At 37.8% G+C, this 25,752-nt stretch overlaps 1 protein-coding gene across 3 annotated transcripts in view; it reads left to right on the top strand.

Moving 5' to 3' along the window:
- KIF6 (kinesin family member 6) overlaps nucleotides 1-25,752 on the top strand; it is a 386,393-nt gene that overhangs the window by 142,194 nt on the left and 218,447 nt on the right. For all 3 annotated transcript variants that reach the window (XM_024248395.3, XM_054558770.2, XM_054558771.2), the window contains one exon: nucleotides 6,490-6,593. In XM_024248395.3, the coding sequence (XP_024104163.3) occupies nucleotides 6,490-6,593 (104 nt within the window). The remainder of the gene's footprint in view (nucleotides 1-6,489; nucleotides 6,594-25,752) is intronic.

The following is a 25,752-nucleotide window of genomic DNA, read 5'->3' as shown; positions in this document are numbered from 1 at the left end:
ACTTGCTCAGAGTCATAAGTGCTAATAAGTAGCAGAGTCAGGCTTCACACCGAGGCAGTCTAACTCAAGAGCCACTGCTCTTCCTACTTGCAGCTCCCCATTGTTTCACTTCGGAGACATGCAGGGAATCCTAAGGACTCATACAACAGAATCACACATGATTACATCTATATGTAGAACTTAGCCTTTCAAAATACATCAGTTTAACTATCTAGAGACAATAATAGTCTGTCTTTTTTTTTTTTTTTTTTTTTTTTTGGTAGAGACGGAGTCTTGCTCTGTAGCCCAGGCTGGAGTGTGGAGTGCAGTGGTACAATCTTGGCTCACTGCAACCTCTGCCTCTCGAGTTCAAGCAATTCTCATGCCTCAGCCTCCCGAGTAGCTGGGACTACAGGCACACACCACCACAACTGGCTAATTTCTTTTGTATTTTAGTAGAGATGGGGTTTCACCATGTTGCCCAGGCTGGTCTCGAACTCCTGAGCTCAGGCAGTCCACCTGCCTTGCCTCCCAAAGTGCTAGGATTATAGGCGTGAGCCACCGTGCCCGGCCAATAATAGTCCATCTTATATAAAAGCTCATAAAGAAAGAAAAGTCCTGATAGCCATTCAGTAGAACCATATTTTACATACTCGTTCTGTTATTTGTTCTAGAGTTCTTTAAAATTCATTATTGGCTTGATCTGTCAAACTTCTGGTTTTATAACAGTAAATCCTCCTTTATCAAATAACTGTTTTTAAGCAAAAAAAAATTTACATGGTAATACTTTAGCTCATCATAAATGCAGATATTTTCTATTCTCTATTTTGTTAGTTTTCTGTAAATGAAATGCAACACTGAATCCATTTATGCCAACATTGAAAATGTTAAAATAAAATATCTCAATTGTTTCAAATTCCATAATTAAGATTACATTATTTTTCAAATCACTCAGTTTTTCTTATTTCTCTAGAAAATAAGCTGGTATGGGCTTAGTAATCTGCATTGTAAAAAAAAAAAAAAAAAAGAAGAAGTGAAATCCTACCAACAGTGTTTCATTTATAAATTTCTCAAATCAAAAAAAAAAAAACAAATTAATTGTTACCCATATTAATTACTTCCTCTTCATTGTTTGTCCTTTCTCCTCTTTCTCCCCATGGAAGGACAGAGGGGAAGGAGGACAAAGGAATAATGGAGCTGTCTGTTATGTTCTGCTTGCCTCAGAAAGCACCAAGCTCCTCTGATGGAGTTCTCTTCTGAAGAAACCAATGAGTGAGGCAGGATCTGTTTCAGCATAGGCCCTGGTCAGGTATCAGCATCACACAGTGTTCCTGCTGGAGAGAGGAGACAGCATGCAAAGGCAAGATTCAGGTGGAACTGAACTCCTAGGGTGGATTTTGTTGCTGTCCCTACCCTTCCAGCAGCCCTATAGCATTACAGTGCCGAATGAGAAAGAGAGTTAACAAAGTTATTAGCCCCAAGACAAAAACTAGTTCAGAATTTAAGGAAAATAACCATATTGGACATTGGAGGGTTTTGGTTTTGTTTTTTGTTTGTTTGTTTGTTGCATTTGGCTAGAGACTTTTCTTTGAAGGAATGTGAAGAATTTGAAGAAAGGTAAACATTATTATGTGTTTGATATAGGTCTGTGAGAGATTTGAAGAAAAGAGAAATCAGGAATCAAAAGCTAATAGCTGATAATTGAACAAATGTTGAGGTCTTCCTGGTGCAGATTAATCTGGTAGTTGACAAGTGTTGTTTCCTGGCCTCTTTTATAATTGCCTCTAAAAACTGACATTAGTGTCAGTCATTTTACGTACAGAGCTTGTCTGAGGCACAAGTGACAATTGAGAATTTGTCCTACAAACCACTCAAGACAAAACTTGGGTGGGATTTCCTATATCTTACTTTTAAAATTTAATGGCAAATATGGAGCCAGCTGATAAGGATTTGCCCTGCTTTCTTTAAAAGTATTGGTACCTCAGGCCGGGCGTGGTGGCTCACGCCTGTAATCCCAGCACTTTGGGAGACTGAGGCGGACAGATCACCTGAGGTCAGGAGTTTGAAATCAGCTGGATCAACATGGAGAAACCCCGCCTCTACTAAAAATACAAAAAAATTAGCCAGGCGTGGTGGTGCATGCCTGTAATCCCAGCTACTTGGGAGGCTAAGGGAGGAGAATTGCTTGAACCCAGGAGGTAGAGGTTACGGTGAGCCGAGATTGTGCCATTGCAAATCCAGCCTGGGCAATAAGAGCAAAACTCCATCTCAAAAAGAACCAAACTAAACAAAACAAAACAAAAAAACTATTGGTACCTCAGAGAGACAAGGTGGTAAAAGAACTATGAACAAGGCCAGAGCCTGTGGTGACTGGGCATGAGTTCAAATCTCCTAAGGATGTCTCTAATGCCAGGGTTCCTTCAGTAATTGGATGGGAGGCATAACTGTAGTAATCTCAAAACCAAAAAAACTTGGCTTAGTTTTGAGATTTTTATTCAATAAGACGGGAGAATAATTTGGTATTAGATTTGACTTAAAAGCCTTAGTAGAAATAGAAAATATGACATCAATATTAGTTTAATAGAGAAGGGTGCCAATGTAGTTACTGTCTCAGGATTTTCATTCTGTATAGATTGATGATCCTAAGAATATTTTTTAAAAAGAAGCAAACAAAACCCACATGATCCTATACATTTCAGTAAAATTCTAGGAACACTGACATGTTCGAAATACTCAATATCATGTTCTTTGGGATTTCTGGTCCTGTTGATATGGTCCAAATAATCTGAAACTCACCTATATACCCAAGCATCTTTGAAATACATATGTAAGGTTGAAAGGAAGTAAGGGAATTCTCCAGGGCCCAAAAACTAAGCTGAGGCTACAGTTGTCCTGGAGTGGAGATGTAAAGGAGGTTGTAGCAAAGGAATAGAGATTAAAGCCCTGGGATGTTGCAAGATGGATGCTGAACCTGAGACATCTTCTCTTTTACCCAACATAAAACCAGTGAAATGGAGAACTATAAAAAAAAAAATCTATCCACTACCATATGAAGATGTCAGGGCAGCTTGTCCGCTTTCGAATGGACTATAGGTAAAACAAAAAGTAGTTTTTCTGAAAACTACTTTGAAAAATTTGAAACCCTAGCTCTACCTCATGTAGGTTTGAAATTCAAATTTACATAACCCCTTTAGTCTGACAATCCCCAAGCAAAAGAAGTTAGAAAATGAGTAAAGCGGGCCGGGCGTGGTGGCTCACGCCTGTAATCCCAGCACTTTGGGAGGCCAAGTGGGTGGATCACCTGAGGTCAGGTGCATGACCAACATGGTGACACCTTGTCTCTACTAAAAATACAGAAATTAGCCGAGCATGGTGGCAGGCACTAGTAATTCCAGCTACTCAGGAGGCTGAGGCAGGAAAATCACTTGAAGCTAGAATGCGGAGGTTGCAGTGGGCTGAGATGGCACCATTGCACTCCAGCCTGGGCAACAAGAGCAAAACTCTGTGTCAAAAAAAAAAAAAAAAAAGTAAAGCTACTAAGAGGAAGAAAGGAAGGAAGGACAGACCAGATCCTATGGTGTTTTTCTTTCAAGTTTTGAATAATACCAAATATTCCAGAAAGGATGAAAGCTGGATCAAGCCTGCTAATTTTCCTTTTAGGAATTTTGCATTATGATAGGAAGATTATTAATATGACATGTACTATCATGAACTAGTTGCCTTAATTTTGGGAATTCAAGGTAATCTATCACTAGAAAATACATCAATGTATAGTGTAAGAAAAAAATGAGAAAAGTTAAAACCAAATTTAGGATAATGGTAATGGGGAATTCATTCAGGGAAGACTATGTAGGGGTGAGGTCTTCAGACAGGTCTGTAATGTTCTATTTCTTAAGTACAGGGTACATGGCTGTTCACTTAAGCTAAGTAGTGGGTACAAGCTATTCTTTTATACTATTTTATATGCCTGAGATAGTTTATACTAAAATACTAATCACATGAATTAATATGATTCATCACATTCAGAGTTTAAAGAACGAAATTATATTATTTCATCCCTAGTTGCAGAAAAAGTGTTTGAGCACATTAAACATTCAACCATACTTTGAAAACATCATTTTAAAGGTGAAATTATAGAAGAAACAAGACAGGAATGTCTTAAGAATTGAACTTGGAAGTCCTAGCTAGGAAAATGAGACAATAACAAGAAATAAAATATATAAGAATTAGAAAAGAAGAAAAACATCTATCATAACTTACAGACAATTATATTGCTTACATAGAACATCCAAGAGTATTTAATGATAAATAGAACCCCCAAAGTTTCAGAAAATTATTTGGTATGTAATCCATACATAAAAATGAGTTGCCTTCCTATATGCCAGAAGCCAACAGTTAGAATATATAATTTTATAAAAGTTCTATTTACAGTATCAACAAAAACTTTTAAATTCCTGATAGAAAATATAATTAAAGACACGTAAGGTATTTATAAACAAAATTATAGATCCTTATTGAAAGGAATCAGTGGAAAGCTATACCATGTTTATGGATGGGATAATTTAATATCATTAATTTGATGTCTGACCAAATCAACCTTTTAATTAAATGTAATAATTCCAGTTAAAATTTGAGGAGAGCCTTTGGTAGAATTTGACAAGTTGGGTCTAAAATTTACATGGAAGAGCAAATAGCCAAGAATAGCCAAGTCTATTTTGGAAAAGAACAGGATGAAAGGGGCTTATCTTATCTAGATGCCAACTTTCTTAAGATTTATTAGTTAAATTAGTGTGGTATTGCCATATATAGTAAAATAAACAAATGTGTTTAACCAATAGCCCAGAAATAGACACATTTATATATATAAACATATTATATAATTATAATAGCAAATCTTGTATCGTTAGCCATTTAAAATAAATTTAAATTTGATCCCTATTTCATACCTTACAGAAAATAAAATCCACCTAAATGTGAAAATCAAACCTTTAACACTTTTAAAAGATCTTATAAGAATATATTCCTATGATTTGGGATAAGATAGATTTTCTTTCAAATGACACAAAAGTACAACCCATAAAGGAAGAAGGTGCTAATTAGATTATATTGAAATTCCGAACTTTCATTTAACAAAAAGAACACTGCAAAGTGAAAAACATGACAGAGATTGAGAGAAAACAGGTGCACTGCATAAAACTAATGAAGGATTCACATCCAGAATATAGAAAGAAGCTAGCAAATCAATAAGGAAAGGAAAAACAAGTAAATGGAAACATGGACAAGAATGGGAATAAATAATTTGAGCAAGGAAGAACCCAAACTGCCAATATACATATGCAAAATGACCAGCTTCACAAATAATCATGAAAATGCAAATTAGAACTAAAATGAGATATCATTTTACACCTAACAGATTGGCAAAATGAAAGTACCTGTCAATATTACATAGTGACAAAAATGTGGAAACAGGAACTTACATCTGTAGTTGATAGGAATGTAAATTTGTACTACTCTGAAGAGCAATTTAACAATATATAATAAAGGCAAGATGCACATACTCTCCAGCCAGGGAATCCTACTTCTAAAGTGCACACTATAGAGAAACTCTTACATACACGCTCAAAGAGATTCATAATGTTCATAGCAACACTGTTCGTAATAGCAAAAGTAAAAATCCTAAATGTTCATCAACAGGAGACAAATAGATTCTGATATATTCCTTTACTGAAATACTATATATCCATGAAAATTAATGAACTGGAGCCACATGAAGCAATATAAATAAGCTTAAAAACATAATGTGAAGGACAAAAACAAGTTGCAATTACATGCAGTAATGTAACATTTACATAAAGTTTAGGGCATGCAAAATGATACATTATTTATGAGTACATGCATACATATGGAGTAAATGTATGAAAACACACAGAGAAATCAGACCCCTTAAATGCAGTACAGTGATCACCCCAGGAAGGACGGAGGGGGGATACCAATAGAGGGTTCCAGTTACATCAGTAATGTTTTGTTTTTAAAAAAATTATGGAGGCCGGGCGAGGTGGCTCATGCCTGTAAACCCAGACTTTGGGAGACCAAGGTGGGTGGATCACGAGGTCAGGAGATTGAGACCATCCTGGCTAACATGGTGAAACCCTGTCTGTACTAAAAAAAATACAAAAGATTAGCCAGGCATGGTAGCATGCGCCTGTAGTCCCAGCTACTCAGCTGAGGTAGGAGAATCACTTGAACCCGGGAGGCGGAGGTTGCAGTGAGCCGAGATCATGCCACTGCACTCCAGCCTGGGTGACAGAATGAGACTCTGTCTCAAAAAAAAAAAAAAAAATCTAGAACTATTTTGACAAAACGTTAAGATTTAACAAAGCTGGCTTTTTATACCATTAACCATTTTTGTGTCCATAAAATTGTCCATAATTTTAAGAGCTGTATGTTCTCTGTCACCAAGTTCACCTTAATGAGAAGTTGACATTTTCTCTGCCTCTTTGCCATTTGTAGGTGATTAAACGCCTACAAAAGGAAATCCAGGAACTGAAGGATGAACTGGCCATGGTCACTGGGGAGCAGAGGACAGAGGCACTCACAGAAGCAGAGCTCCTTCAGTAAGCCTGCAGACTTTTTTTTCTTTTTCTTTAACAGTGAAAGTTTGTGTTAACTTCTTTGTTGGCCCTAATGTTATGAATTCACCTCAAAGCATGAAGGTCTCCTGGGACAGTCTGAAATTGCATTTAGGCGCCAGTTAAGAGTGGCGGCTTTCCATGAAAAGCTGGATAAGGCTGGCAGTGTTTTTGCCGCCTCAGCTTTGAGGAAGTAAAGAACAGAGCAAAGAGAGGATGGGAATATCCTTCTCATGCCAGCTGAAGAAAAGGAATTGTATAATAGTCATGCAATTTTAAAACACACACACCAAACACTCTTGAGCTGTGGGTCTCAGATCTGAAAGGAATTCAAGAGACATCCTTTGTATTAAACAGCATCTTGCTACAAGCACCAATTTATCCCATGCCAAAGTAAGCTCTCTCCTTTAATAAATGGATGGCCCATATATTACAGCTCAAACACTCTAACTGGGAATGAAAGCAGGTATTCAGGGCTTTATACAATTGCGGCATCTTTCAGAGCCTTTAGATTTGCAGCCATATGGCATATCAGTGGTGCAATGTGGCTCTCATTCTCTCTCTGATCACAGTGGGCTTTCTTGTTTCTGTGCTGCTTATTAAGCATGTGTTGGGTAGTAAGAATGAGCCAGGCTTTGAAGGCCGTGGCATTCTCTATTTCCAAATGAGAAATAGAGCTACATAGGACTTTTCTAAAGATATACTGTAATTTCACCTAACCCTCCCTCAATGGAGAAAATGGTAAATAAGAGAGAGAATAAAAGTAGTTGTCTTTAAACTATTTCATAGCTGCCCCTGAGGTGGGTCTAAAGTTTGAGAAGTCTCAGCAAGATTTCTGTTATAGTCAAAGCTTTCACTCCTACGGGATAGTGTTTCCTAATTCCAGAATACTGTATTTAATAACATGATAGGCCCCTAAGGCTTTTCTTGCAAGACTGCTTTGTGGCATATTTGCAATTAAGGGGAAGCATATTGCCAAAAATTCACGTTAAAAAAAGTTTTATGTCATTTCTTCAAACAACTTGGGATATCGTAGATATTGAGAACACTAACCTCAAACTATCTTCACTATGGTGTTTCTTTCCCCTCAAAGAAGGGAATTACCAGTTATTGTCTTTGAAAATGTCTCTTCAGAATTTTGATCTACAAGTCAGGATCCAGCCAAGAAAACAGAACCAGTCTAGGCCTTTTAACAAAAGGAATTTAATATAGGAAATTGACTGCCAGGAGACAGTTTTGCTGAGAAACTAAACAGGAAATGAAACAACACCCCAGAGATCAGTAACAGCAGGAGCTTCTATGCCCCTAGGATTGCAGGGACAATAGGAGAAGGTGATGATACCAGAACGTAAGAGCAGGAGCTGACAGGCAGAAGCTAGACCATACTGAGTGCTGTGTGACGGCAGCTGCAGCCACTGAAGAGCCACAGGTGCTAGTTGAGACACTGTCCAGAGGAACATCCTTGGCTTCTCTCACGTCCCCCTTTCAGTCTTCCACCAGTGCTTCCTGTTGGCTGAAGTTATCCAGAAGCCGGTTGCTAAAAAAGTCTAGGAATGTAGTTTCTTGTGATGCAGAGTCAAAGAGGGGAAGGGGGAAACTGAGTCTAAAAGCAACATATTCAATCAGTACCAATGTTCACATCTGTAATCCTAGCACTTTGGGAGGCTGAGGCGGGTGGATCACCTGAGGTCAGGAGTTCGAGGCCATTCTGACCAACATGGAGAAACCCCGTCTCTACTAAAAATACAAAATTAGCCGGGCGTGGTGGCACATGCCTGTAATCCCAGCTACTCGGGAGGCTGAGGCAGGAGAATCGCTTGAACCTGGGAGGCAGAGGTTACAGTGATCTGAGATCACGCCATTGCACTCCAGCATGGAGCGAAACTCCATCTCAGAAAAAGAAAAAAAATCAGTACCAGTGTTTCTGCGAATTCCTGTGTATCCTGTATGTTTTTCAGGAGGCTTAGTTTAAGGGTAAGATTTTGAATGTGGTGGTTTCAGTATGTCAGACTGAGTGTGCTGCAGGTTCCCTCTATTGTACCAAATCTAGAGAATTATAGCACTGGGATAAACACATGGATCTCTCATCATACCTAAAAACAGGAAGCTGACTTCTTGATGGTCTAGAGACTTCAAGGAATTCCTGAGGGACTGAGAGGTGGGACTTGAGATGGACAAGAGAAAAGGATAGACTAAGGCATGGGTGCAGCATAATAATTGCTCCAGGTCTGGAAGTGTGGAGCCCTGGAGCAGGAGAGGACTAGGAACAGCCAGTGAGCATTTGGTAGAGCTGTTGTAGTGGGGCAGTTTGTCCTGTGAACTCCTGAGCACTCCTCCTCTGCAGTGTTGAGAATGGAGAGACAGGGAAGGGCCCCAGGTAGCTGACAGAGAGCCCAAAGAAGCTCTGAAGACCACTTGCTGTCTTTAGCTTTATTTACCCATCCCCTATTCTCACGAAAAATAAGAGGAAGCGGCCAGGCGCGGTGGCTCACGCCTGTAATCCCAGCACTTTGGAAGGCTAAGGCGGGCGGATCACGAAATCAGGAGATAGAGACCATCCTGGCCAACATGGTGAAACCCCGTCTCTACTAAAAATACAAAAAAATTAGCCGGGTGTGGTGGCGGGCGCCTATAGTCCCAGCTACTCGGGAGGCTGAGACAGGAGAATGGCGTCAACCCGGGAGGCGGAGCTTGCGATGAGCCGAGATCGCGCCACTGCACTCCAGCCTGGGCGACAGAGTGAGACTCCATCTCAAAAAAAAAAAAAAAAAGAAAGAAAGAAAGAAAAAAAAGAAAAAGAAAAATAAGAAGAAGCTCAAGCACTGGCAGCTGCTTCAGCCCCTCATCCCAGACAGGCTGCCCAAGCTGAGATACCTGAGAGTCCAGGAAAGATGAGCCCATGGTTCAGGAGTGGCTGGAATTAGAAATATGAGGCCAAAAGTCTGAGAATGATAAGAACAAGAAGATTGTACAACCCATAGGGCCTTAGAACTAAACATTACCCAAAGTGATTAATATCTTTAGAGAAGTAGAATATGGTATTACATCTATGAAACAAGAACAGGAGTTGACTTTTATGAAGCAAAATCAAGGGGAAATCTTGGAAATGAAAAAATATAGTTGTTGTCATTAAGAACTTAACAGATGGCTCAATAACAGAATGAAAAAACCGAGGCGCAGATTGGTGAGCTAGGAAGATCAGGGCTAGGGATTTCTTCCAGAATATGAGATAAAAGGATAAAGAGATAGAAAGGTTAAAAGAAAAGTGTCATAGAGAATAGCTCTATATTTACCAATATCTGATGAATAGGTGTTGGTGAGGAGAAAATAGAGATGATGCAGAGGAGCCAATAGTTAAGAAATAATATCTCAGAATTTCCTAGAACTAAAAAAAAAGACATGCAACTTCAGAATGAAAAGCTACCAAGTGCTAAGCCGTATAGTCTTATTGTAGAAAATTTTTAGAGCCACAAAATACAGAAAAGAATCCTGAAAGTTACCAGAGAGGAAAAAAAAATTACTCTAAATCAATAATCTGATTTAGAGCAGACTTCTCATCAATAATTCTGAAAACAAGAATATCTAGTGCTGAGGAAACAAACAAAAAGTACTTTAAATGTATTTTTCTGTATCTAGCCAAATTTGTATTCAAATGTGAAGATGAAAAAAGGCATTCAGCAGACATGCAAACTTTCAGACAGAAAGGATAGCACCCTAGATCCTTTCTCAAGGAATGACCACAGACTGTAATTTAACAACAACAACAAAAAAATGCAATAAAATATATGCAATAAGAATGAGCAAATTTTGTTATATCTTCTTTATGATTCTTAATATTGTATAATATTTATATTATATCTTTTACTAACTTGCCATTTATTCCATAAATGAATTTTTCTGTTTAGAAGGTATAACAATCAAATAACACTCAAATTTTTCTTTCGCAGGAGTTTGGGGGATAGAATGAAAACTAAAATTGTGACAATAGATTGAAATACTGAAGGACTTTTAGATCCTGGATTGATTTCTATTGATCTATAGATAAGAAATATACAAATGTCAACCTCAACAGATTCTATAGACAGTATGGAGGATTGCCAGTAGTTTTTTTGTGCAATTAGTTTATTTGTTCATTCATTTAACACTCATTATTTATCTAGCATTCACAAAACTCTATGTTAGGCCCTGAGTGGGGCACAAATATGAGCAAAACCTAGATCCTGCTCTCAAGAAACTCATAATTTAACGGTGGTGACAGACATGAGCACAAGTAATGGTGTGATATATGAACATTATGAGAAGATATAAACAAAATACAATGAGAATGCAGAGATATCAATAATTACTTTTGGGCTCAGGAATCATGTAAAACTAGTTCGTGTGCTACTAAATAAACTTCAGCATTTCCCAATGAAATGACTTGTCTGCTGTCAAGAGAAGTGTGCTATGTATCATTGTGTCTTATTAGTGATTTCTGACTAGCAGTTAGGGAGAACAAATGTTGCAAATGAAAATCACCCTGCCAAAGCAAATCATACAGTTTCACAAAAGTAGTAAATTTGGCACTTGTTCACAACTGACAGTGCAGATTATTCAGACAATGTGTTTTGTTTTTATTGTTTATGTTAAATTGTTATCATTATATTTTTCCATAATTACCTAGATTGAACATTAGTATAACCTACATTTCAACAGAGTTAAGAGTCTTTTATCATCTTAAAATGAAAGTGATAAATTAAAATTTACCCCTAAAGTGCCACTGCTATTTAACACCATTAGTCTGTACCGCTCTGTGTTCTAGGGCCCCTGGATATTTATTCAGGAATGTGAATCAGCTTCAGTCCTTTTATTGCGCCCAAACTCTCCAGGAGACAGGCAGGAGGGGGATGATGGTGCTGGAGAGAGTATGTGTCCCAGAGCTTGTCAGGACACAGTGGCAGAATTGCTCTCGTCCCTGCAGATTCCTGCAGGTTTATGTTGATTGGCGTGGCATAAGGATATTACCATCAGACATTCTCTGGAGAATATCAGAAAGCAGATATTTAGTAGATATGGTATTTTATCTAGTATGAATTGAGCAGTTTGGAGATGTCTGTTAATGACTAGCCCTATCAAATTTTTTGAGCCATTTCCCAACATTTCTATGCTTAATGTAAATATTTGTTGCATGGACTTGGATGCTTTAATTTAAGAGGATTTCAGATGTCAGCCTCCAGTTATTATGATATTTTTAGTTTACATCTTTTTTGGGGGGTGGGGTGGCTGGGTATACTTGAAAAGAGACAGCTGGATAAAGGCTGTATAGCCAAGTTAATGTATACAGAACTTCTTCGGTGAAGATTTGATTGTGATTGAGTCTCTAAACACATACACAATTGTTTCTTTGGTAAAAAAAAAATAAGCCTGTAGATCTTTGGCTAGGCTTGGAAGCATTGTATCCTGACCCAAATCTAAGCAAGTCAAATATTTTCTGTTAGCAATGTTTTACTTCCGAGATGAAATTGAATTGGACCTCATTAACTCTTGCCCCAAAGTGTCTGGATACCTCTAAACATCTGGATCCTTTTCTAACAGAAAAAGAGGTCTTCATGCAGTTAATCCTTCAAACTGAATTTATTGAGTACCTACTAGACGCTAATCATTTTAATAGGTGCTTTGGTGGGGGGTTAGAGGTATAGGATACAAAAAATTACAAAAAATAATTCCAAGGAGTTACAGTTTTATTGAGGAAAACTTACAGACACATACATACACACAAATACATACACATGTATATGTATATATAAAACACAGAACAAAGGAATATATTAATGGAGAGAATAAATAGGTGCTGATAATTTTAACTTTAATTCTAGTTTTTATTCTACCCATATTAGTTTTTTAATGACTCTGGAGACTTAAGGTTTCTTATGTGTAAGGTGAGAGAGTTAAACCAAATGTGATCTATGCAGTCTTTTCAGTTCTATGTTTAAAAATTTAATAGCAGTTTATTACATATGGTTAATACATTATTTACTCACTATGATAATAAAAAGCAAAATAATTCTGTAGGAATTCAGAAATGAGGGAAGTCACTGAAGATTTCACCCATGGAGTAAGCTGAAAAATTTCTAAAGGATGTCAAGAGGAAGAAGGCACCCTTCTAACAAAGATTCTGAAAGGGAATGTGAGAGGGTGGGAGGGGTGGGGTAAGGAGTGTAGAGAATAGCAGGAGACCAAGATAGGAGTTTGCATATAGCAAACACTAACTGATGAGAATCTGAATTGAAACTGGCCTGGCAGGAGCCTGAGGTTCTCATGGAGGAATTGAAGAATAGGACTAGACAGATGAATGGTGACCTTATGATGGGTTATGAATACCATATGCAGAGGAACTGGTATCTTCCTTAATGGTATCTAGGAAATGAATTGTGGTCTGAGAGTATTAAACTCATTCATTCATTTAATAAATGTTTATTTTGCTCTCTCCTTGTGCTAGGCACTGTTTTAGGTGTGGGAAATATGGGAATAAACAAAATAATGTTCTTGCAGTCATGGAGCTTACATTCTTGTGGAGAGACAGTACACAAGATAACTAAAATATAGAGCATTTCAGATTGCAGAAGCTGAAAAGGAAAAATAAAACAGGAGTTGCAGCTTTAGCAGGGTGACCATGAAAGAATTTATGTGATGACGTCTTTTTTAAGATTACTGCTCTCATAGAATTGGACAGAATTGGCTGGAGTGAGAAATCAGAAAAACATTATAATCATTTTGGGAGTGAGGATGAGGGAAGAGACTTGAGTGGTGACAATAAGAACAGAGAAGAGAAAAGTCTGAGAGATCTTGTTAATGAAGAATCAATAGAAGTGATGGTTTCACATATAAAAGGGGTAAAAAAGGGAAAATAGTGATAACTTATGACTGTAAAACAGGTTATCAAGAGGTGGAAAAATTGGGAAAGGAAAGATAAGAAAGGCTCAGTTTTTGTGTATGATGAAGAAATACACAGATTGAATTCTGGAACTTCAGAGGAAGGTTAAAAGTGATGATTTAAATTTTAGGGTGACTAGCAGTGAGTTGATATAATACTGAGGTCAAGACCAGGAGTCAGTTAGGAAATTCTCTGATCTAACATGAGGTATGTAATAATTAGTGTATTAGTCTGTATTCATACTGCTAGAAAGAACTGCTGAGACTGGGTAATTTATAAAGAAAAGAAGTTTAATTGACTCACAGTTTAGCATGGCTTGGAAGGCCTCAGGAAACTTACAATCATGGCAGAAGGCAAAGGAGAAGCAGGCACCTTCTTCATGGGGTGGCAGGATGGAGTGAGTGTCCAGCAAAAGTGGAAAAGCCTCTTATAAAACCATCAGATCTCGTGAGAACTTACTCATTATCAAGAGAACAGCATGGGGGTAAACACCCCCATGATTCAATTACCTCCTATCAGGTCCCTCCCATGACACATTGGGATTATAGGAACTACAATTCAAGATGAGATTTGTGTGGGGACACAGCCAAACTCTATCAATTAGTATTCATAGGATCATAATCTTCCTACGTGCAAGCTTACTATAGGTGGATTGCCAACTGAATTCATCCTTTTACTTAGCCACATCAATCACCACATCTCCTCCCCAGTGTATTTTTACATGGAATTAAATATTCCAGTCATTGGATATTTAACAATGAAGAGAAAAGGAGCTCCTACCTAATAGCTGGCCCTGAACTCAACATGCCCCAAACTGAATTCCTCTCCATTTTTCCCCAGACCTGGTCTCTACCACTATATCCTCCATCAGTCAATGTCTCTGCAAGCTGTACTGTTGCCCAAGCCAGAAAGTTAGAAGTTTCCTGTGGTTCTGTCCTTTTTCTCATACTTCAAGTCCAATCTGTTTGGGGCATTTGTTTTAAAAAGTAATTATAACATTAAATAATTTAAGACTAAATATAGTTTAAATCCAAACACATAGTGTTGTAAAACCCACACAGAATTTGTTTCAAAAGAACATATTTGTACTAATAAAAGCTTCATTGATGTCCAAGCTTTATATTGAACTGCAAATAAATATGCCTAAAGGAAGAGTCTTAAATGCTCATTTATCCATCAAATAAATCTCACTTTGAAATAAAACAAATTTATACCTGTATTCATTTTTTCCAGTGGATATACACTGATTGAGTACTAACAGGACCATGTTGAGCACTGTGTTAGGAGCTGGGAGGCTCAGAGACAAACTAAATAATCCCTCAGGAAGGTGGCGTGCTGCAGAGAGGGGAAGATGTCCAGACACACATGCTCTTTGCTGATGCCCACCTGCTGTGATAGACAGCTGGTAGAGATGGAGGTGGAGGAGTGTTCTGTGAAGGGGAGGAAACAGAGAGGAAAGATTTTATATAGGAAGTGACATACAAAACACCCATCAATGCTTTCATCCTTTGAAAGTTAGCATTTAAAGGTAACTCTAGGAGAAGCCATTTCCACCATATTCAAGTTGCAGTTCAAATTTTTTTATTGGCTAATCTAACAAAAGTTTAATTTGACTTAGTTCCTCAATATGTTTGAAGTTGAATAAATTTCAACTACAGGTACAGTGGCTCTCTTGAGCCTAAAATTTGATAACTTATTCCAAAAAGCGTAAGACAGAATAATTTTTCAAGACCATCTCATATAATTTGAGATATACCATCCCAATGACTATATGTCTTGTAACGTGATCCTCAGACTATTTTAAAAATCAAATGAAACAAACAAATAAAATAAATAAATATTCTACAGTATTTGAGTTAATATGGTCCTAGTGAAAATTAGATACCAAACCAGTCTTTTAGGGACAGTCTCTTGTCAGTACTTAATTCTGGACCAATAGTGCTTTATCCTTTTTATATTCAGTTTATTGTCACTGGCCTCCAAAGTGGTTTTAGTTATAAAACCACTATTAAAAACATTTCAAAATCATGACTCATCCTCCACAAGTTCTATGACATGACAAGCCCTCCGGATTGCACTCTGCAAGAATCTTCACTGTAAAGGTAGGAGGAGTGGATTTCAGGAAACTATGCACCTCAAAGATGAGAAGTAGACCTAGAGAGAGAGAGAGTGGAGAGAGACAGAGAGAGAGAGAGAGAGAGAGAAAGAGAGAAAGGCCTACAGAAGAGTCTGAACCATCTATTGAAGATTGTTTGAAACATGACTGAACTCTGTCCTATATAGACTGCTTATTAGAAAATGAAAAGTCTCAGCCGGGCTCAGTGGCTCATGCCTATAATCCCTGCACTTTGGGAGGCCAAGGCGGGTGGATCACCTGAGGTCTGGAGTCCAAGACCAGCCTGGCCAACATGGTGAAACCCTGTCTCTACTAAAAATATAAAAATTAGCCAGGCATGATGGCGGGTGTCTGCAATCACAGCTACTCAGGAGGCTGAGGCAGCAGAATTACTTAAACCCGGGAGGCAGAGGTTGCAGTGAGTCGAGGTTGTGCCACTACGCTCCAGCCTGGGTGACAAGAGCAAGACTCCGTCTCAAATTAAAAAAAAAAAAAAAGAAAAGAAAATGAAAAATCTCAAGAAAGTTTGTGCCTAATTTCTTGTAATGGATGAAACTGTTCAAATGATATTAACCACACCTCACTATTCAGAACCCCTCCTATGACCCAGGTCCCAAATGCAAAGACCCTAAATGGCCTAGCCTGTGGCAACTGCTAAGACCCCATTCCCTGCAAGCATCTCTCTCATTCTGGTCTCCTCACCATTTCTCCCTGAAAACGCCTTCCTCACTTCCTTGCTCAAATGTCTCAGATCAGAAAGACCTTCCTGGGCCACTTGATCTAGAATATACCTTCCCCCGTCACTTGTTACCCCCTGTATACAGAGTTATTTTTCTTTATAGCAGCAGTGTCCTGTTGAATGTTTCATTGTCCTTTGTCAATCTCTCCCTGCTTTACTTCATGAGGACCAGGACTTTGTCTGAGTTGTTCAGCACTGTGCCTGCCCCAGAACCTAAAGCAGTACCTAGCACATGGGCTCTCAGTAAATATTTGTTGCATGAATTAGTGAATACTCTGCCTGGCCCTCAGGCCCCCTCTGGCTTCTTTCATGAACCGTTCATTTCAAATTACATGGATCTCTACTCAGGGTCCCCAGGACCAGCCTCTGTTGATAGAAATCACTTCTGTGTCATTGATTTGGTATCCACTGGATGCTAGGCCTTGTGGATTTCAGTTCATGAGGATGAATGACTGAGGAATTACTGGAAATACTCAGAATTTTGTGACAACTATTTTCTAAACTGTTTAGTCACTAAGATCAGGCAGGGAACTTTTATATGAATAGACTGGGAGTTAAGAGGCTTGAATTCTCATCTTGACTCTCCTAGTTTAAAGAGACTAGCTATCTTAAGATGGTCATGCCTTTTCTGTAGTCCTCAATATTTTCATCATGCATGAGCATTTATATCATCTCCATGCATCTGTTACTCATCTTTTGTGTGAGAGTAGTAATGGCACCCACATCACAAGGCTCTTACGAGGATTGATGGAGTAATTCGTGTTACGTACTGAACACAATGCCAGGCCCACAAGCACCCCATCAATGTTACCTGTTACTATGATTCCTTGATACAATTTTTATTATTCCTGAGGAATCTACTTCATTTATAGAAGTCTTTTCAAGCTTCTCTACTGGAAAACAAAGAAGCAAATCATGTTTTAATGTCCCTCTTTAGAACATACACTCATGCATGCACACAGGAAGAAAAAGTGCCAGAAGAAAAAACTGTAAAATTGTTACTGGAATTACAAGTGATTTTTTTTGGTTATTTTTACCTGGCTGTATTTACTAAAATTTCTACAGAAAATTAAAGGTCATTCTTAAAAGAATTAATGTCACTTGCTGATTTTACACCTCCAAGTGACAGAAAAAAAATTGTTTCATTTAATTAATGAAACTCGGAAAAAAAATGCTTTTCTTACTCTACTTTTATACTAAATTTCACAGCTAATTAAAAACAAATGTTCTCCCTCGGCATATACCAATTTATTGTGCAATATATGTAGTTGGTTTTGAGATCTAAATTACATCTGCTTCTGGAATCTTCAAATTATTTTCATCATTAACATTTGTATGATTTTTGTAAATTTGGACTGTAATATTGTATATTGTTAATTAGTCATTTCAAAGTGGTGCTTTTCTTAGACAGTTGATATAAGACTGTATATCTAAAAGGCTAAACAAAATGAAAACTATAAATTGCCAGAATAGAATGTCCATAAAATGCTTCCAAACTGGAGCTATTTGCTTTGCATCTTACTGTCCACACTCTTAACCATAACAGGGTTCCACATACTCCCTGAATAGGAGATGTTTGCCGAAACCTTTAAGATATTTGGAAATTCAAAAGTAAAGTAGCAGCCTGAATCATAAAAAGAGACAATGCATAAACATTACATTTTATTTAAAATAAAGTGATGATTTTTAAAAAAAATTTGCAAATGTGTGTATGTTTATATGATGTAATATATATAAGTGGATAAGTAATATGTACTCATTGTAGACTTTCTAAAAGATACAGACAGACAGGAAAAAGAAAGCAACATGTATATGCACATACTCATATCTGAGTGCATGAGAAACATGCCAGAAGTGAAAGGCAGCCACTTTGGGCTTGAGTGAGGGTGGTGAAGAATTTTTCCCCTAGATGATTTTGCAAGGGACTTGTAAATGTTATGTCCAACATTGAGATGTGGAATCCAGGCCCCTGTTTTCTCTTTCACCCTCTTCTTCAGGATTCATGCCAGTTGGAATTCTCTGCATCTCTCTGTAGAAGTTCAGCAGGGATACTTTATTTTAATACCTTAATGCTTCTTTCAGGTACTGCCTAGTTGTGTTTATTTTGAACTCTCTGTTCTTTCAAAACTGGACATGTCAACGAAACCTCCTGTTTTCCATTTTCTGAATTTAGCATTTCAACATCTGTATAATAGTTGTACTAAAAATGCTCAAATGTTTTATGAAATTGTGAATATCACACAGTCTTATAAATGGGCAAGATGAATTGAGATTTGTTGTTATTGTTGATACTGAGAAGGATTTCGTTTGTTCACCTGTTTTGTTTTGCTTTGTTTTGAGGTAGGAGGTGGTGCCAAATTTTTGTATTAGTGAAGAACTTAACCTTTGGGTGTATCTTCTCATTTATCTCATTTGCTTACAAATCTGTGGGCTAAAGAGAGTTCAGAGAGAACAGTTTGTCTTAGCTTCATACCCTGAGACTTGGAAGAGGAGATATTGAGATTTATCCTCCTGTTTGATTCCTTGGGCTTGCGAAAAATGGAGATTTGGATCTGTCCTGAGGCCTTAATTATCAGTCCTTGAGGATTATTGAGCACCAGCAGTACTTTGCTAGAGCTGTCAAAGAAGCAGAAGAATCATAAAGCCTGGTGCCTGCCTAGAAAGACCATATGAGGAAGCATGGCATCTGCTATTAAGAAGAATAAAAATTAAAATTAAGACAAGTAAATGATCATATACAAAATGAGCAATAAAGATCAGGAGCACAAAGAACTTAATGAAAGAAAATTATCCAAATAACTGTCTGTATAGATCAAGTGTTTAAAAATAAGATGAAAATAAACGTTTCAAGAATTGTCCATATGCAATGTCAAAGCAAGCCTACGCTCTCTCAGGACTGCCACCAAATCTAGAATTAGACACTTTGCTTTTATATTTCAGCTCTCTTCTCAGTACAATATCGATACTTGTCCCTCTGACATTCAGATAAAGATTTGAGAACTTGTAAGAAAAATCCAAAGTTTTTATTTTGTTAAGGAACCCCAGTGTAGGATTTCCTAGTGCTGATAAAGTAGACAATGCTTCCAAATGGAACAAGGATAATTCGTGTTATTCGTTGGTCTGTGAAATGGTATTATCTTCATATTCAGCTAAGCATTGGAATAAATTCTACTTCTTTTAAATTTTACACCTATTAAAAAATGGTAGTTTGGCAGAGCCTTCTAGTTGGGCACAACATAATGGAGCATTGACTCCAAATAGCACATGAATTTGTGTTCACAGTATACATCCAACTTACAGCAAAAGCACACCAAGATAAAATGTAAGATACCTCATGAAACTATCCCCCATTTTCTCTTCATATTAACCCTAGCTTGAGCATTCACCTTTGCCTCTGGTGTTCACAGGCTCTTTTGTAGAAGCTTGGCTGTATTGCCTGCCTTTATATCCTTATAGGCAGAAAGACAAACATTCCCCAAGACAGCCCAAGGACTAATCTCAGCCTGCCCTGATTGCCTAGCAAATAATTAGTCCTAGTTCTAGAAACCTAACTCTAAAAAGCTAAACTCAGTGATAACTTAAGACTGCGTATTTTTCTACTCTATTCCTCAAAGTACTCTTTATTCTCATTCCCATCCTTCAAACCCAATTTCCCCAGTGGTTCCCTCTGTGTTTATCATTAGCTGAGCATACTTACGACTTTTGCCACATCCTCAAAAATTTGTCATTATTATGGTCAAGGTAGCTACTGCCTGTTGTATCATTTCCACAATTTCCTGGAGAAATCAGATTTCCCCTTTTTTTCGTGAGCCCACCTCCTGCTATTAGAGCTTCTCAGCTGCTTTGCTCATCAGTGTGCTTTCCAGATCAGTCAACTAGTATGTGTTGGGCAGAGTATAGGACTGTATACTTACTTTTCTATTTAGTCTGAAACCCCGAATTGAAATTTGGAGCCACAAGTTTCCTCTTTCTCCTGCATGCCACTTTTTCTTGTGTTCCCTGATAGTCTAACTTTTCCTGTAAGTTTGGAGAAAGCAAGCAACCATCAAGAAACAACTGGTTAATTATCAAAGAAATGCAAATTAAAATGGTGCAATTTGTGGCCAACCTTATAGGTAAAAATGAAAAAGGCGATGATACCCCCAATTGGTGAGGGTATGTATAATGAAATCTTACACAGCTAGTAGAGTGAATGGGGCCAGTGACAGACAGGGAAGCCTGTTCCTGAGGCCTGGAGCAAGTCCTATGTAAAATTTTTAGCATGTTACCACTTGCTGGGCAGCCCTGAAAAGCATTTATACAAACTCTTTCACTGAGTATGCTTTCAGGTCTAGCAATTTTACTCCTAGAAATTTGTCCCTAAGGACACAGGTACAAAGATATTTATCACAAACCATTTATAATGGAGAATCAGTTTATGGTACATTTATGGAACATAATGCAACAGTTATCCATGTCAATGAAGACATACATATATAAATAATATGCATATATTATCTACGTATATATACATGTATCTACGTATTGATCTGGGAATATATCCAGACTATACTGTTCATTTTATAAAATATTATGATCTCACTTTTGTGATGAAAAATACGCATGTATATATATGCTATGTACATAGATGATAAATATATGTGTGTATATGTGTTTACAAAAAAGTCTGGAAAGATAAACACCAAAAGTTTACAGTATTATCTCTGGGTTCCAGGATGGAGTAATCTTTTGTCTTCTACATTTTCTTTTCTTTTCTTTTCTTTTTGCAGCAGGGCCTCCCTCACTCTATCACCCAGGCTGGAGTGCAGTGGCGCGATCTCACTGAAACCTCCACTTCCTGGGTTTAAGCGATTCTTCTGCCTCAGCCTTCCTAGTAGCTGGGACTACAGGTGCACACCACTGCACCTGGCTTATTTTTGTATTTTTGGTAGAGACGGCGTTTCACCATATTGGCCAGGCTGGTCTCGAACTCCTGACCTCAAGTGATCTGCCCACCTTGCCCTCCCAAAGTGCTAGGATTACAACAGGTGTGAGCCACCACACCCAGCCTGTCTTCTCTATTTTCTAAACATTTTGCAATGAACATGCATTACTTTATGATCAGGCAAAATAAAGATATTTAAAATTATGTTAAAGTACAGACATGAAATATTCTCTACCTCATAATGTTTTTCATGTTATAATCAAATCATTCAGCAAATGTTCATAATTATGGTATAAATAAATGCCATTTATTGAGCATTTGCCAGTAGGCATTGGATTAAACATTTTATATTAGACATTTTATATACACAGTCTAATTTTCCCAGTAACCTCATGAGGCAAATAGCATTCAGCTAACTAGATGCATAGTCAGAATTTGAATCCTGTTTGGTCCATCTCCAAATCTGCTCTTTTGTGACCCCTGAGCCATAAAGGTGTGAGGTTTACAGTGGTGACTTAAACTTAAATCCTTCTTCTAAGGAGTTTATGTGGCAAAATGCAAGTGGTATTCTACAATTGGTGTGTGTTGTTCGGTATCAAAAACTAAGGCGTGTCTGGAATGCTGTATTTTCTTCACTGTTGTTCCCTCGTTCTGGGTATGTCTTATAGAAATGATACTTTCTGGGATATCCAATAGGAGGCAAGAAAAGGACTCATGTCTCCTCTGGTAGGGAAACTTATCTCCCTCTTCATTCTAAAGACTTGCTTCTACTAAGACAGAGAATAGGTCCATAAAGTAGATATCCACCCACTGTCTTTGACTCATTTTTGGTGTGTTAGAAGTATATTAACCAGTGCTTGTTTTAATATCAGACAGTTTATGTAGAAGTAACCACAGCTGATAAAACTCATGAGTTCATGCCAGTAATGAAATTCCTCACAGTTCAAGTAATCATGGGGCCACTAACTTATGAGGTTGTTACTAAGAAACACAGGACAGAGCCTAATTTTTCTTATTAGCCACGCTTTGGGTCAAATGTCTGACTTTCCCAAAGTTTGTTGCTTCATTATTCATTGTCATCAGCTGAAGAAGAATAACAGATACATAGGAGACTTCTTGTTTCAGTCAGTATCACTTATTTCACAGAAACATTTCTCGTGTGGCATTCATTGAGCAGTTACACAACTAGAAGCTCAGGTGGCTGGTAAGAAGCCCTGAGACCACTTCATGCCAAACCTTGTAAACACAGGTTCCTGTTTGGGGACTCCCCAGGTAACCCTGTCCTGCCCATGGCTTCCCTAGGCACCTTTCAAAACTTTCTTGGCTGAGCTGGGCTTTCAGCCTCCAAAGCATCATGTTTCCTTGCTGAGTTAGGAAAGCAAAGGTTTCACAATGTTTGTGCATAAAAGGTTTGAGTTGGCCGCATGTGGTGGCTCACACCTGTAATCCCAGCACTTTGGGAGGCCAGGGCAGGCGGATCAGTTGAGGTCAGGAGTTCAAGACCAGCCTGGCCAATATGGTAAAACCCCATCTCTACTGAAAATACAAAAAAAATTAACTGGGCATGGTGACCTGTGCTTGTAATCCCAGCTACTCAGGATGCTGAGGCAGGAGAATCTCTTGAACCCAGGAGGCAGAGGTTGCAGTGAGCCGAGATCATACCAATGCACTCCAGCCTGGGTGAGAGAGTGAGACTCCATCTCAAAAAAAAAAGGTTTGAGTTTAATATTCTCCTTTTAACATTCTCAGTTTTCTTTTCTTAAAAAACACTTTATGACTTAAACTCACTTTCATAAATATTCAATGCAATCTAGATTTGTAATAATTTAGTGTGTAGGACTAGTTTTAGCTGCCAATTCTCTACTAGTGTAGTGTTTCTTGTGACTCTTGCTTAGGTACTTTTTCTTTCATGGTCTGGTTCTGCCTTTTCTGACTCAGGTGCATGCTGTGCACTCATACTGGCCATGCTTTCTGGTTTGATGCTGATCCTTACTTATATTGCAAAGGCAGATTATCTGCGTAGTCCATAAAAGTGCCCCCAGTCAGCCTTTCATAATGCAGAGACTTCCTACTGCAATTACATAATCTCAGGAGTGTATGCAACAGTATTTTCATTGCTTTAGCTATTTCTACTGCTGTTTGCTACTGCTCAGATTAGTACAAAGCACAAAATTTTAGAGAGTCTGTCTTGAATCAGAAAATGCTCAGCCAATGACTTCTGCAAAATGCCCCTAAAAAGGCTATTTTCTGCAGAGAACACAGAAAAGGTACTTACTTAGCCCACAACATTGGCAGCAAACAAAATGAGCTGGGATGGAAGGGTGGGGTTGCAAAGTTGTATTAATGACAGATTCTGGCTTCAGAGACCTTCAATCTTGTAAGTGAGACAAGTATGTTAATATCTATAATATAAAGTCAAAATTCTACCTGTCACAAGAGAAGTGCCGGGGTAATTACAGGGAATAGAAATTACTTTTGACTGAGAAGATCAGGGATGTGCAGACTCGTGAATCAAGACAAGATTTAGAAAAGCAAAGCTGGACAGGGAGAACATTTCAGATAGAAGAATCAATATGAGCAAAGCCGTAAGTCTGGCTTCCTTATTTTAAAGATGCGTAAACAGATCCAGAGAAGTGATGTGACTTACAAAGATTTCTGTCAAGTTGGATTCTTGCCTGAGAAAATCAGTCTTCACAAATTCTGGCCCCCTAAGGGTTCTAAACAGTTTTATAGCTCTCTGAATTATTAGCTTTAAAATCATTTGAAAATGTAGTATATTATTAGTGGGGAAACATTTAGATGCTGTGGGCAATGCTTGCACTACGTTTTATTCTTTCAGAATAAGAGCAGCAGCACTGGGCCTAGCTTCAATTTATTACTAGTAAATGAGTTATTGACTAAGAGCAGTTGTTGAGGCCCTTCTTCATGCCTGGGTCCACACATCCCAGCAGTGAGCACCCACCGGTCAGTTCCAAGCTGGAATGCCTGCAGGCTTTCTGGCTTTCAGCTTAGGGTGGCCAGATTTAGCAACTAAATATACAAGATGCCTCATTAAATTTGAATTTCAAGTAAATAACAAATAATTTTTTGTGTAAATATGTCTGATGCAATATTTGCAACCCTATTTTAGCTTTTTTAATATGATCAGAGTTTATATTTTTATTTGCATAATTTGATGAATAGTTTTGCCTTAAAAACAATTAGTTGATATTTGCAGTTATACCTTTTTTTTTAAAAAAAAAAAAAGTACCACTTAACACAACCTCAAAGGTTTTCAAAGGCCAAAATCCAAGGGAAGTTAAGGTGGATAGACTTGGATGTGTTTTATTCATCTTTATATACCCAACACCTGGTTGACAATAGGCAGTCAATAAACGCTCTGAATAAACGTAAATGAGATAGCATATTATTGATTTTTTATTCCCTGTCTTGTTAGACTCTCCCTATATGCAATGGCAAATTTAAGCAAATTTAATTCATCTTTGCAATCCCTACCTGGCCATCTCAGCTCATTTTGTTTACTGATAATGTGGGCTGAGGAATCACCTTTTCTGTGTTCTTTGTGGAAAATAGTTATTTTAGGGACATGTTGCAGAAGTCATGTAATTCAAATATAGTCCTTTTCTAAAATGTCCCAGTGGTTGCGAATTGAGAAACATCCTGCATCATGATCAGTATTTACCAAATGATTAATTCACACCACCTGAAGAGGGGAGGCCCAAGTAATCGGGCAGCTTTAAAAAAAAAATTTAACAGATTATCTGCTAACTTAGTCCTGAATTCATATCTCTTGATTCCTAGGCTCCTTCTTACCAGCTTCTAATAATGGCTGTCTATAAAGCAATAACCTAAACTTTGTGGATTAAATATCCCAGAGGTCATTAATGGCTCTCTTGCATTTTATAAGAAATCAGATCTCTGAAATCATTCATGAAATATAATTCACTACAGATGAAATGTCTCCACTTTGGTACAAAGTGTTTTTGGTCCCGACACTACATTTTGAAGATATTAAAACCAAAACTAAAAGCATGGTCTACAGCTTGTATTAATTATCCTTGGGTAGTTTATGGAAGCATTTGAGTTCTTAAGAAATAGTTATCTCATATGATTAAAAAGGCCTGTCTCCATCTCAGGGCTGTTTCTGTATTTTAATGATAATTTTAGTCTCCTAAAGTTTAATTAAGTGTTTTGGGTTCTAATAGGCCAAATGAATGAATAGCAAAAGCAAATTTAAAAAGGATGAGGCATAAATGGCAATTCCATTTGTTGGACTATGGCTGATATGTTGGATTCCTTTGGCCTAGACAGCTCTTTCATCAGAAGTCCAAGTACTTGCTTCTAAATTAGAAAGTTTTGAGTGTGAAAACATGAACATGCTGTTTTATTCTTCCAGTTATTTAATGTTTTCTCAGTGTTAATGTTCCTTGCTCTTTGGGTTTTGTGAGCTCC

Source organism: Pongo abelii, chromosome 5, assembly GCF_028885655.2.
Source record: "Pongo abelii isolate AG06213 chromosome 5, NHGRI_mPonAbe1-v2.0_pri, whole genome shotgun sequence".
NCBI lineage: Eukaryota > Metazoa > Chordata > Mammalia > Primates > Hominidae > Pongo > Pongo abelii.
This window is presented reverse-complemented; position numbering and strand designations above follow the sequence as displayed.